Source organism: Pseudoliparis swirei, chromosome 4 (genome assembly GCF_029220125.1).
Source record: "Pseudoliparis swirei isolate HS2019 ecotype Mariana Trench chromosome 4, NWPU_hadal_v1, whole genome shotgun sequence".
Classification (NCBI taxonomy): domain Eukaryota; kingdom Metazoa; phylum Chordata; class Actinopteri; order Perciformes; family Liparidae; genus Pseudoliparis; species Pseudoliparis swirei.
In genome coordinates this window covers 34,079,530-34,094,529 of record NC_079391.1, presented here as the reverse complement: position 1 = coordinate 34,094,529, position 15,000 = coordinate 34,079,530, and the positions used below count along the sequence as shown (strand labels likewise).

At 46.3% G+C, this 15,000-nt stretch overlaps 1 protein-coding gene across 1 annotated transcript in view; it reads left to right on the top strand.

Annotated features, from left to right (window-relative positions):
* LOC130193254 (SH3 and multiple ankyrin repeat domains protein 2-like) overlaps positions 1-15,000 on the top strand; it is a 110,155-nt gene that overhangs the window by 87,042 nt on the left and 8,113 nt on the right. Inside the window, exons 17-21 of the mRNA XM_056413703.1 lie at positions 2,217-2,352; positions 4,798-4,878; positions 8,766-8,875; positions 9,696-9,801; positions 13,533-15,000. The exon at positions 13,533-15,000 is cut by the window's right edge and continues 930 nt beyond it. Coding sequence (XP_056269678.1) covers positions 2,217-2,352; positions 4,798-4,878; positions 8,766-8,875; positions 9,696-9,801; positions 13,533-15,000 — 1,901 coding nt within the window. The remainder of the gene's footprint in view (positions 1-2,216; positions 2,353-4,797; positions 4,879-8,765; positions 8,876-9,695; positions 9,802-13,532) is intronic.

The window sequence follows — 15,000 nt, the reverse complement described above, 5'->3', positions numbered from 1 at the left end:
CACACACACCTATACACACACACCTATACACACACACCTATACACACATGCACACCTATACACACACACCTATACACACATGCACACATATACACACACCTATACACACACACATATACACACACACACACATATACACACAATATACACACACACCTATACACACACACATGCACACATATACACACACACCTATACACACACCTATACACACACACCTATACACACACACATGCACACATATACACACACACCTATATACACACATGCACACATATACACATGCACACATATACACACACACCTATACACACACACATGCACACACACCTATATACACACACGCACACATATACACACCTTTATTTAATGTCACCTTTTCTTTATATTGTGTTCTTGGTCTTTGATGTAGTTCATATGTGATGAGGGGGGAGGAGCTCCAGGTAAGGTCACCATCAGGTGACCTGTGACCTCACCTGTACTCACACTGCTCTGTGTGGTGACCAGCTGACCCCAGATCTGCTCCGGTGGGAGGAGGCGTGTCCTCAGGGTCAGAGGTCAAGAGGTCACATTGATCAGACTCTAGCTTAATGTTCTGGAACAATGTTACGATGATGAAGAGGCCTGGACACGATGAAGTTGATGATGATGGTGATGAAGATGATGATGGTGATGATGACGATGATGATGGTGGTGGTGATGAAGATGATGATGGTGGTGATGAAGATGATGATGATGGTGATGATGGTGGTGATGATGATGATGATGGTGATGATGGTGGTGATGATGATGATGATGGAACCAGCTTCACCTTCAGTCCTGGAGGCTCCGCCCCCTCCTGTAGACTGAAGACGTTCCTCTCTGACAGCTGATAGTTACACCTGAACCAGGTTCACCTGGAGAGACCTGGAGACGCTGCTATAGGCTGAGAGCTGCTGGGGGACGTTTAGGATGCACTGAGCTCCTCTCTCCTCTCCTCTCTCCTTATGGACGCTTAGGATGCACTGAGCTCCTCTCTCCTCTCCTCTCTCCTTATGGACGCACTGAGCTCCTCTCTCCTCTCCTCTCTCCTTATGGACGTTTAGGATGCACTGAGCTCCTCTCTCCTCTCCTCTCTCCTTATGGATGCACTGAGCTCCTCTCTCCTCTCTCCTTATGGACGCACTGAGCTCTCTCCTCTCCTCTCTCCTTATGGACGTTTAGGATGCACTGAGCTCCTCTCTCCTCTCCTCTCTCCTTATGGATGCACTGAGCTCCTCTCTCCTCTCCTCTCTCCTTATGGACGCACTGAGCTCCTCTCTCCTCTCCTCTCTCCTTATGGACGTTTAGGATGCACTGAGCTCCTCTCTCCTCTCCTCTCTCCTTATGGATGTTTAGGACGCACTGAGCTCCTCTCTCCTCTCCTCTCTCCTTATGGACGTTTAGGATGCACTGAGCTCCTCTCTCCTCTTTTCTTTCTCCTTAGGGATGAATTTTCATCTCTCAATCACACGTTACTAACTCTTTCTCCCCGGAGTCCTTGTGACTTCACGTCTCATGGGGTCATCGGACCCTATGAGACGACATAGATCCTATCTGCTGATGGATCATCGAGGTCTGGGTCGTGGAATTCCTGCTACCGACGACGCCACTGTCCTGTTGAGACTCCGCCCACTGTTGAGTCTCCGCCCACTCCTCCTCCCCACCGCCATCTGCCTGATGGATCGTGGAGGTCTCCATCGTGGAATATGCCTACTATGAACTATTCATCCACTCTGTCATATTCATTGAATGTATTTTAACTCTAAATCTGTCCTTCTGGTCACATGACATCTATTGTTCTGTCCATCCTGGAGAGGGATCCTCCTCTGTTCTCTCCTCAAGGGTTCTGACCTTTTCCCCCTGAAGGGTTATTTGGGAGTTTTTCCTGATCTGATGTGAGGTCAAAGGTCAAAGGTCAGGGATGTCTATGTGTACAGATTGTAAAGCACTCCGAGACACATTTGTAATTTGTGAAATTGGGCTGTACAAATAAACTGAATTGAATTGAATTGAATGATGGTTATGATGATGGTGGTGATGATGATGATGAGGAGGAGGAGGAGGAGGAGTTGATGAGCTGTCACCAAAAAACAGCTTCAGTCCCAACGTGAAGCCGACAAACCTTGCTGCTTTCTGCCGTTGTTGTTGTTGTTGTTGTTGTTGTTGTTGTCTTACGCGGTGTCTCCTGCCTCCAGGTGAACCAGGACAACGTGGTGAAGGTGGGCCACCGGCAGGTGGTCAACATGATCCGTCACGGGACCAACAGGCTCCTCATCAAGGTGGTGACGGTCAGCCGCAACCCGGAGCCCGACGACACGGCCCGCAAGAAAGGTACTGCTGGACACACACAGGTGTGTGTTTATATATACGTATATATATATCTGTATATATATATGTATATACAGTATATATATATATATACATATGTATATATATATACTGAATATACATATATATATATCTGTGTATATATATATGTATATACAGTATATATATATATATGCATATATATATATACTGAATATACATATATATATACATATATATATATCTGTATATATGTATATACAGTATGTGTATATATACATATATATATGCATATATATGTATATATACATATATATATATATATATGTAGATACAGTATATATACAGGACTGTCTCAGAAAATTAGAATATTGTGATAAAGTTCTTTATTTTCTGTAATGCAATTAAAAAACACAAAAATGTCATGCATTCTGGATTCATTACAAATCAACTGAAATATTGCAAGCCTTTTATTCTTTTAATATTGCTGATTATGGCTTACAGCTTAAGAAAACTCAAATATCCTATCTCTAAATATTAGAATATCATGAAAAAGTATACTAGTAGGGTATTAAACAAATCACTTGAATCGTCTAATTAACTCGAAACACCTGCAAGGGTTTCCTGAGCCTTGAAAAACACTCAGCTTGGTTCAGTAAACTAAATCACAAGTATGGGGAAGACTGCTGATCTGACTGCTGTCCAGAGGACCATCATTGACACCCTCCATCAGGAGGGTAAGACACAAAAAGAGAGGCGCAAAATCCAAGTTGCTTGAAATCCAGTGTGAAGTTCCCACAGTCAGTGATGGTTTGGGAGCCATGTCAGCTGCTGGTGTTGGTCCACTGTGTTTCATCAAGTCCAGAGTAAATGCAGCTGTGTACCAAGAGATTTTAGAGCACTACATGCTTCCGTCTGCTGAAAAGCTCTATGGAGATGAGGATTTCATTTTCCAGCATGATCTGGCACCTGCCCACAGTGCCAAAACCACCAGTAATTGGTGTACTGACCATGGCATTACTGTCCTCGATTGGCCTGCCAATTTCCCTGACCTGATCCCCCTAGAGAATTTGTGGTGTATTATGAAGAAGAAGCTGAAAGGCACCAGACCCAACAAGGCAAATGAGCTAAAGGTCGCTATTGAAGCATCCTGGGCATCCATAAACCCTCAGCAATGCCACAGGCTGATTGCCTCCATGCCACGCCGCATTGATGCAGTAATCCGTGCAAAAGGATTCCCAACCAAGTACTGAGTGCATTAATGGACATTTTCAAATGTTTGATTTTGTTTTGCTGTTATAAATCTTTTTTTACTTGGTCTGAGGAAATATTCTAATTTTATGAGATAGGATTTTAGAGTTTTCTTAAGCTGTAAGCCATAATCAGCAATATTAAAAGAATAAAAGGCTTGCAATATTTCAGTTGATTTGTAATGAATCCAGAATGCATGACATTTTTGTCTTTTTAATTGCATTACAGAAAATAAAGAACTTTATCACAATATTCTAATTTTCTGAGACAGTCCTGTATATACATATATATATATACTGAATATACATATATATATATATCTGTATATATGTATATACAGTATGTATATATACATATATATATATATACTGAATATACATATATATATAATATATCTGTATATATATATATACATATATATATACTGAATATACATATATATATACATATACTGTATATATGTATATATATACATATATATATATACTGTATATACATATATATATATATATATATATATATATATATATATATGTATATATATATACACATATATACATGTATATACATATATATATATAATATATATATAGGTGATAAATGCTTGAAATATTTCAGTGCTATTTGTAAATGCAATTAAAAATATTAAATATTTTAATAAAAGGCTTGCAATATTTCAGTTGATTTGTAATGAATCCAGAATGCATGACATTTTTGTTTTTTTAATTGCATTACAGAAAATAAAGAACTTTATCACAATATTCTAATTTTCTGAGACAGTCCTGTATATATACACATATATATGTGTATATATACATTTATATATACATATATATACATTTATATATACATATATATATACATGTATATATATATACTGTATATACATATATTCATACACAGTTTATATACACCTTGGTGCAGTTCTGACTACGGACGATGAAATATCTTGTGTATAGTAACGTGTGTCTCTGTGTCTTTGTGTCCCTGTGTCTTTGTGTCTTTGTGTCTCTGTGTATCTGTGTCTTTGTGTCTCTGTGTCTTTGTGTCTCTGTCTCTGTGTCTTTGTGTCTCTGTCTTTGTGTCTCTGTGTGTCTCTGTGTCTTTGTGTCTCTGTGTATTTGTGTCTCTGTGTCTCTGTGTGTTTGTGTCTCTGTGTCTTTGTGTCTCTGTGTCTCTGTGTCTTTGTGTCTTTGTGTCTCTGTGTCTCTCCCTAAGCCCCTCCCCCTCCAAAGAGAGCCCCCACCACAGCCCTGTCCATGCGCTCCAAGTCCATGACCTCCGAGCTGGAGGAGCTGGGTAAGAGATCTGACCTCACGCTGATGATGTCATCATGAGTCTGTCTGACTCTTCTTCTTCTTCTTCTTCTTCTTCTTCTTCTTCTTCGTTTCGCCGCAGTGGAGAAAGGTGAGTGTTTAATGTTTCTGCTCGGTGCCTTTTTAGTTCCCTTCATGTGCTTTGCTTCGCCGCTGTTCCTTGCCTCCTCGCCTCCTGCATGAAGGACTTTTGGTTCTTGAGCTCTTCCTCTTCACCTGACCCTCGCAGTGTGTTTGTGTTGTTGTTGTTGTGAGGAGTGTGTTTGTGTTGTTGTGAGGAGTGTGTTTGTGTTGTTGTTGTTGTGAGGAGTGTGTTTGTGTTGTTGTTGTGAGGAGTGTGTTTGTGTTGTTGTGAGGAGTGTGTTTGTGTTGTTGTTGTTGTGAGGAGTGTGTTTGTGTTCTTCTTGTTGTGAGGAGTGTGTTTGTGTTGTTGTTGTTGTTGTTGAGGAGTGTGTTTGTGTTCTTGTTGTTGTGAGGAGTGTGTTTGTGTTGTTGTTGTTGAGGAGTGTGTTTGTGTTGTTGTGAGGAGTGTGTTTGTGTTGTTGTGAGTGTGTTTGTGTTGTTGTTGTTGTGAGGAGTGTGTTTGTGTTGTTGTGAGGAGTGTGTTTGTGTTGTTGTTGTGAGGAGTGTGTTTGTGTTGTTGTTGTGAGGAGTGTGTTTGTGTTGTTGTTGTTGTGAGGAGTGTTTGTGTTGTTGTTGTTGTTGTGAGGAGTGTGTTTGTGTTGTTGTTGTGAGGATGTGTTTGTGTTGTTGTTGTGAGAGTGTTTGTGTATTGTTGTTGAGGAGTGTGTTTGTGTTGTTGTTGTGAGGAGTGTGTTTGTGTTGTTGTTGTAGTGAGTGTGTTATTGAGGATGTGTTTGTGTTGTTGTGAAGTGTTGTGCTGTTGAGGATGTGTGTGTTTGTGTTGTGATGAGTGTTTGTTGTTGTGAGGAGTGTTTGTGTTATTGTGAGGATGTGTTTGTGTTGTTGTGAGGATGTGTGTTTGTGTTATTGTAGGAGTGTGTTTGTGTTGTGTATGATGTGTGTTTGTATGATGATGTGTAAAGTGTATGTTGTTATTGTGAGAGTATGTTTGTGTTATTGTGAGGAGTGTGTTTGTGTTATTGTGAGTTAGTGTTTTATGTTGTTGTGAGGAGTGTTTGTGTTGTTGTGAGGAGTGTTTGTGTTGTTATTGTGAGAGTGTTTATGTTGTTGTGTATTGATGTGTTTATTGTTGTGAGGAGTGTGTTGTTGTTGTATGTGTTGTCAGGAGTATGTTTGTGTTTATTATTGTGAGGATATGTTGTGTTGTTGTGTTGTTGTGAGGATGTGTTTGTGTTGTTGTTGTTGTGAGGAGTGTGTTTGTGTTGTTGTGAGTGTGTTTGTGTTGTTGTGAGGAGTGTGTTTGTGTTGTTGTTGTGAGGAGTGTGTTTGTGTTGTTGTGAGGAGTGTGTTTGTGTTGTTGTTGTGAGGAGTGTTTGTGTTGTTGTTGTTGTTGTGAGGAGTGTGTTTGTGTTGTTGTTGTTGTATGTTGTGTTGTGAGGAGTGTTGTTGTTGTTGTGAGGAGTGTGTTTGTGTTGTTGTTGTGAGGAGTGTGTTTGTGTTGTTGTTGTTGTGAGGAGTGTGTTTGTGTTGTTGTGAGGAGTGTGTTTGTGTTGTTGTGTTGTATATTTTATGCCCCTGTTCGGACATCAAGTTTGTTGTCTCTTCTTTGTTGATCAACAAATAGTGACGAGATGATGATGGAGAAGAAGTTTCGAGCGACTCAGCACTTGATAAGAATACAAAGTTTATTCTACAATGTACAGGTCAAAACAGACGCCTATAGAACGACTGGAGACTTTCAGGATCCGAATTGAGAAAGTCCAAAGATCTAACATGTTGATACAGTTTATATAGACTTATGAGAAAAGAGGAGGCGTTCATCTTATGGGCTGGCAATGGTTTTCGAGCGTCCTCCTCCTAATGTAAACCATCTGGTCCAACTCTAACCATGGACACCTTGTGGGCCTCTGAGCCCAGATCTATAATATGGCTGTATCTTTAAGAGCTGTAATGCAAAATACACTACAGTTGTGAGGAGTGTGTTTGTGTTGTTGTTGTGAGGTGTGTTTGTGTTGTTGTTGTGAGGAGTGTGTTTGTGTTGTTGTGAGGAGTGTGTTTGTGTTGTTGTTGTGAGGAGTGTGTTTGTGTTGTTGTTGTGAGGAGTGTGTTGTGTGCTTTAAAGACTCCATGTCTGCTTCTGTCCCCTGAAGCCACTCTGAGGAAAAAGAAAGGTGGTGAGTCACATGTTTCATAAGTCACCTGATGACCTCACTGGTGACATCACTGATGACATCACTGATGACCTCACTGATGACATCGCTGATGACATCGCTGGTGACATCGCTGATGACATCGCTGGTGACATCACTGATGACATCGCTGGTGACATCACTGATGACATCGCTGGTGACATCGCTGATGACATCGCTGGTGACATCGCTGATGACATCGCTGGTGACATCACTGATGACATCGCTGGTGACATCACTGTTGACATCACTGATGACATCGCTGGTGACATCGCTGGTGACATCACTGTTGACATCACTGATGACATCACTGGTGACATCACTGATGACATCGCTGGTGACATCGCTGATGGCATCGCTGGTGACATCGCTGATGACATCGCTGGTGACATCACTGATGACATCGCTGGTGACATCACTGATGACATCGCTGATGACCTCACTGATGACATCGCTGGTGACATCACTGATGACATCGCTGATGACCTCACTGATGACATCGCTGGTGACATCACTGATGACATCGCTGGTGACCTCACTGATGACATCGCTGGTGACATCACTGATGACATCGCTGGTGACATCACTGATGACATCGCTGGTGACATCACTGATGACCTCACTGATGACATCGCTGGTGACATCACTGATGACATCGCTGGTGACATCACTGATGACATCGCTGGTGACATCACTGATGACATCGCTGGTGACATCACTGATGACATCGCTGGTGACATCACTGATGACCTCACTGGTGACATCACTGATGACATCACTGATGACATCGCTGGTGACATCACTGATGACATCGCTGGTGACATCACTGATGACATCACTGATGACCTCACTGGTGACATCACTGATGACATCGCTGGTGACATCACTGATGACATCACTGGTGACATCACTGATGACATCGCTGGTGACATCACTGATGACATCGCTGGTGACATCGCTTGTGACATCACAGCCATTGTGTGTGCATGCTCCGCCCCCTTCAACACATTCTCTCCATCTCTGGGTTTAGATGCTGAGTCGAGAGAGAGAGAGAGAGAGAGAGAGAGAGAGAGAGAGAGAGAGATATTCCACAACATGGTCACACTCCATAGCAACTGAGACCAGCTGGTTTCTATGGTCACAGATCAATAAAGATGTTGTGTGTGTGTGTGTGTTTTCGCTGTAACTTGTAGTTAAGGTCATTGATGTTCCTTTCCTCCTCCCTTCCTCCCTCCTGTGTGTGTAGATGCTCGTTCATTTGAGCTGATGATGTGTTTGAGGAGAAGCTTTGAGAGACTGGACGCCCCCCCCCCCCCACATGTCACCCCCCTGTCCCTGTCCATCCGCTGCCCCCTCCCCTTGTCCCTGCCCCCCCCCCCCCACGGCGTTTCCATGTTTTATTTCCCTCTCATCTGCAGCTCAGCCAATGAGGAGCTTGCGTTTGGCCTCCTGAGAAACTTGCCACGCTTTTGCAAGTTCAGTCCGGCCTCCTCCTCCTCCTCCTTCTCCCCTCCTCCTCCTCCTTCTCCCCTCCTCCTGCTGCTGCTGTTGTTGTTGTTGTTGTTGTTGTTCATGAATTCACGTCTTCATCTCTCAGATAAAGTAGAAGAGATGGCGCTCGCCCAGAAGGCCTCGCCGGGCGATGCCAGGGTCGCCTCCATCAAGCCGCGGCCGTCCAGCCGCTGCCTAGCAACGGCCGACCTCAACGTACGGGTGGAGATGTGTAGATGTGTGTAGATGTGTGTAGATGTGGAGATGTGTAGATGTGTGTAGATGTGGAGATGTGTGTAGATGTGGATATGTGTAGATGTGTAGATGTGTAGATGTGTGTAGATGTGTAGATGTGTAGATGTGTGTAGATGTGGAGATGTGTAGATGTGTATGTGTGTAGATGTGTATGTGTAGATGTGTGTAGATGTGGAGATGTGTGTAGATGTGTAGATGTGTGTAGATGTGTAGATGTGTATGTATGTGTAGATGTGTAGATGTGTAGATGTGTAGATGTGTAGATGTGTAGATGTGTAGATGTAGATGTGTAGATGTGTGTGTGTAGATGTGTATGTGTGTAGATGTGTATGTGTGTCGATGTGTATGTGTGTAGATGTGTAGATGTGTGTAGATGTGGAGATGTGTAGATGTGTGTAGATGTGTAGATGTGTAGATGTGTATGTGTGTAGATGTGTATGTGTGTAGATGTGTATGTGTGTAGATGTGTAGATGTGTAGATGTGTAGATGTGTGTAGATGTGGAGATGTGTAGATGTGTAGATGTGTAGATGTGTGTAGATGTGTAGATGTGTAGATGTGTGTAGATGTGTATGTGTGTAGATGTGTAGATGTGGAGATGTGTAGATGTGGAGATGTGTAGATGTGTGTAGATGTGGAGATGTGTGTTGATGTGTAGATGTGTAGATGTGTGTAGATGTGTGTAGATGTGTAGATGTGTAGATGTGGAGATGTGTAGATGTGTGTAGATGTGGAGATGTGTGTTGATGTGTGTATGTGTTGTTGTGTTGTTGTCTCTTCAGTCCATGTACCACGACCGGCAGGGCGTCGCCGTGCTGCCGCCCTCGGCGCCCGGGGCCTTCCTGGGGCTCCCCGAGAAAAACACACTGAAGAAGCAGAAGTCCATAGGTGAGTGTGTGTGTGTGTGTGTGTGTGTCTGTGTGTGTGTGTGTGTGTGTGTGTCAGTGTGTGTGTGTGTGTGTGTCTGTCAGTGTGTGTGTGTGTGTCAGTGTGTGTGTCAGTGTGTGTGTGTGTCAGTGTGTGTGTGTGTGTGTCAGTGTGTGTGTGTGTGTCAGTGTGTGTGTGTGTGTCAGTGTGTGTGTGTCAGCTTTTGTGTGTTTATGGCTTTTGTCGACCTCTCCAAAGCCTTTGACACTGTGCAGAGAGACCTACTGTGGGACATCCTGCTCCGGTTTGGATGCCCTAACAAGTTTGTCAACATCCTCCGACAGTTTCATGATGGTCTGAATGCTCGGGTGACAATAGGAGGACAAGAGTCTGCCTCCTTCCCTGTGTGCACAGGGGTCAGGCAGGGGTGTGTACGAGCACCAGCTCTTTAACATCTTCCTCCTATGCATCACCCAGCTGCTCCATAAGGAAATTGAGGACAACAGCGGGGTGACAGTAGTCTATCGGCTCGATGGCAACCTCTTCAACATCAGGAGGCTGCAGGCCACCACCAAGCTGCACAGAGTGAGGTCCTTGAGCTGCAGTATGCAGATGACTGAGCTCTGGTGGCTCACACTCCACAGACCTCCAGGCTGTCCTGGATCAGCTGTGAAGGCTTCCAGCAGGATGGGGCTGACCACCAACATCACCAAAACAGAGGTAGTCTGTCAGTGGAGCACCAACATCCCACCACGCCACCCATCTTCAGCATCAATGATGAGCATCTATCTGTAGTACCATCATTCAAATACCTCGGGAGTCTCCTCTCTGAGGACAATAACATCGACAATGAGGTCCAGAACAGAATCAAACAAGCACCAGCTGCCTTTGGGAGACTCAGGCGCCGGGTCTTTCAAAACAAGAACTTATACCTCCATACAAAAATCTCTGTGTATCAAGCAGTGTGCATCACCACCCTCCTGTACAGTTGTGAAGCCTGGGTCACTTACAGCCGCCATGGGAAGTCCCTGGAGCATTTTCACATCCGCTGTCTCCAGCGAATGATAGGAATCACTTGGCGTGACCGAGTGCCACACACAGATCCTCAGGAGAGCAGGCTGTAGGAGCATGGAGGCCACCATCACCCACTACCAGCTACGATGGCTGGGGCACGTTATAAGGATGCCCCTCAATCGGCTGCCTCACTAAGTGTGTATGGCCAGCTCGCCCAAGGCCAGCGCTCTGCTGGAGGGCAGAAGAAGCTATAAAGACCAGATAAAAACAGCGCTAAAGAAATGTAAAATCAGACCAGGGGACCTGGAGGGCTTGGCTGCTGACCGTAACACCTGGCGTCAGATGTGCCAAGACGGGACCACAGCACTGGAGGAGGACAGCCAGGAGGCAGGAAAGAAGGCAGACAAGAAAAACAACCAAGGTTGCCAGGACAACCACTCCTACATACGCATGTCCACCTGCGACAAGACCTGTGGATCCAGGAGAGGACGACACGGCCACCAGAAAACTCACCGCTGAGTCAGAAGTGACTTCATCATCGGCTTCATGGACAACTACAAGCAAGCAAGCAAGTGTGTCAGTGTGTGTGTGTGTGTGTCAGTGTGTGTGTGTGTGTCAGTGTGTGTGTGTGTGTGTCAGTGTGTGTGTGTGTGTGTGTGTGTGTGTGTGTGTGTGTGTGTGTGTGTGTGTGTGTGTGTGTGTGTGTCAGTGTGTGTGTGTGTGTGTGTGTGTGTGTGTGTGTGTGTGTCAGTGTGTGTGTGTGTGTGTGTGTGTGTGTGTGTCAGTGTGTGTGTGTGTGTGTGTGTGTGTGTGTGTGTGTCAGTGTGTGTGTGTGTGTGTGTGTGTGTGTCAGTGTGTGTGTGTGTCAGTGTGTGTGTCAGTGTGTGTGTGTGTGTGTGTGTGTGTGTGTGTGTGTGTGTGTGTGTGTGTGTGTGTCAGTGTGTGTGTGTGTGTGTGTGTGTGTGTGTGTGTGTGTGTGTGTGTGTGTGTGTGTGTGTGTGTGTCAGTGTGTGTGTGTCAGTGTGTGTGTGTGTGTCCAGTACCTCGGTATCTGCTGCTTTGTCGATATTAAAGTTAATTCTAGATCAATTAGAATAATCCTCAAGGCTTTCAGGAGATAAGACGGTCGTTAAATTGAGCTTAATGTTAATTACAGCGCCTATATATCTATATTTATATTCAGATATTTATATTTATATATCTATATCTATATTTAGATATATTTATATATCTATATTTAGATATCTATACTTATATTCATATATATTTATTAGGGCTGTCAATCGATTAAAAAAATTTAACTAATTAATCGCACATTTTGAAATTCATTAATCGCGATTAATCGCAATTAAAAGTTAAAAGTTAAAAGTTAATTCTTTTTAAAGACCAAACTTCACACAGAGCTGTGTTTTCAAAGAGGCTCCTACCTATAAAGGGCCAGTGAGGTATTTAATATCGTGGATGATAAATTGTTTCTTCAGTGAAACATCAGATTAGTAAAAAAAAAGAAGTATATTGAGACCCCATTGGTCCTGTCATCTTTACCACTGAACAGCAGAACCAGTGGCCTTGGTAACTGACTGACATTCACATATGTCACGTTAACCCTCTGGAGGCTGGGGGCATTTTATACATTTTACAACAACATGTAAATTCACCTTTTAAAGTCTTTTGCATGTGACACACCCCCACGTGTTCTACATCAAACATTCCAGAACAATCTCAGCTCTATTCAATGAGGCTCAGTTGTCCTGGTGCCGTGTTCTCTGCTCTCTGACTGACAGGCTGCTAATGAGCCTTACCTGTGAGGTGGGAGGTCCTTTGTGATTTACTGAGTGTTCATTGGTTGTTTTTTCCCAAAATGTTGACAGACAAACGGATTGACCAATCACGGTGAAGGTTTCGTGTGACGAGTTCTTTCGCGCCGCGTCCCCGACACGTCGCCCCTTCGTTCCTCTGTGTATCAGAGGGGGAGACGGGAGGAAGGAGGAGCAGGAGGAAACCCGACTGATTCATCCACGAGTTAAACTCATTTATGATCCTTATTTTCGCGGAGAAATAATTGTTTTAAAAACGGAAACAGTGTTAAACCGTACTGCCGCGGTTTGACACTCGGTTTGAGTGTAAAAACTTCAACGAACACCGGAAGTCAACAAAGTTGCGTTAATTGCGTTAAAATATTTTAGTGCGTTAACGCAGCCAAATTAATCGCATAGATTAACGCGTTACCGCTGACAGCCCTAATACATATATATATATTTATAGATATTTAGATATCTATATTTATATATACATATAAGATAATAACCCAAATCATGCAACTCAAAGACGGTTTCGGGACCCCATGAATATTGAAATACTCTTTAGAAGAGGCTCTTAGTTTCCACCTGAAGACCTTTTCATTCACATATTGGCCTGAAGGTCGACGCCCCCTGTGGATCGGGCCCTGCAGGTCATGAGGTCATGAGGTCAGCCGCGGCTGCTTTGAATAGGTTCCATGAAGCCTTCTGCCTTGAATATGAAGGTTTATTTAACTCGCCGTGACTTCCCGCTCGCGTATCTCTGGCCTCGCACGAACCTCAGGACCCTCCTGCTCAGGTGAGTGTAGGTTCCAGAAGGAGCTCAGGTCTATGAATGAGGCGTCCTCGGTGTGCAGAGGGCGCCATGCCGCAGGTGAACACTAGGGGTGTCTCGCCCAGGTCCTCACGCCGTTTCTCCTTCTGCTCCGTTTCTCCAAGATACGACGGAGGAGCAGGGATTCCTCACGCCTCCTCTGCTGAAGTTCGCCCGCAGCCTCTCGATGCCCGACACCTCGGAGGACATCCCCCCTCCCCCGGCCAGTTCCCCCCCCTCGCCGCCCGACTACAGCTCCGGCCCCACGGCCAAAGGCTACGGCACCACGCGGCCCAGCTTCATGCAGAACTCGCCCAACGCGGTGAAGACCATCGGCCGGACCGCGGACGCCGGCACCTTGAGGCGAGGCTATTTCCGGCAGAGCTCGGAGCAGTTCGAGAGCACGTGCGTTCGGGGCCGAGCGCCGGTGCCGGAGAACCCGTACTCCGAGTTGGGCAACAGGACCCTGTACGTGCCGGCCAAACCGGCTCGGAGGAAGGGCGTGCTGGTGAAGCAGCCCAACGTCGAGGACAGTCCCGAGAAGACGTGCCGCGCGCCCGCAGACCCCTCGGCCGCCGTGTCCACGCCCACCGAACGAACGTGCTCCTCCATCGCCATCCCCACCATCATCGTCAAGGAGCCCTCCACCAGCAGCAGCGGCAAGAGCAGCCAGGGCAGCAGCATGGAGATCGAGCCCGCCACCCCCGAGCACCCGCCCCTCTCGCCCGGTGGTGGCGGACTGCGTCCCGAAGGCCCGATGTCTCCCGGCAACCCCTTTGCGGCAGCGATCGCCGGGGCGGTCCGGGACCGGGAGAGGAGGCTGGAGGCCAGGAAGCACTCCGGTGCCTTCCAGTCCATAGACATGGGGGACGACGACCTGGGCGGTCCCGCGCCGACCCCTCAGCTGCGCCAGTCCAAGTCCATCGATGAAGGCATGTTCGGCAACGACGAGCGGCTCCGGAGGATATTGGGTCCCTCTCTGCAGCTCGGGCCCCCGGTTGGGGGCGGTAGCGGCAACATGACCGATTTCAACACTCCTGAGCCCACAGTGGTCCGGGAGCCTCTGAACACCAGAACCGGCCAGTGTCCCAACCTGGACAGTCCCGTCAGTCTACCGGCCACGCCCCCCAAGAGCCACTACCGGGCCAACGGGACCTACCTCCATCCGGTCACCGGCAAGCCCCTGGACCCGAATTCTCCGCTGGCTCTGGCCCTGGCGGCTCGTGACCGGGCGATGAGCGAGCAACAGAACCATCCTCAGAACCCTCCTCGGGTTCAGCACGAAGCCCAGTCCCTCCCGCATCAGCCCAGCCACAAACCGGATCTGGACCAGCCGCTGTTCATCGACACGAAGCTCCGCTCCAGGATCGAGACGAGTTTTGCCGCGATCTCCTCGGCCACCGTGGGCCGGCCCGGCCGAGGCGCTCTCCGGAGGCAGATGACGGAGCAGAAGTACGAGTCGGACGGGCCGCGGGAGGAGCGCCGGCACCGGCCGGTCGAGGAGAGGAAAAGCGCGCCGGCGGACGTGACGGACGCATCGCAACCCAAGTCGGCGGGGCTGCTGATGGTGCACACCTGCAACGAAGCCGGCGG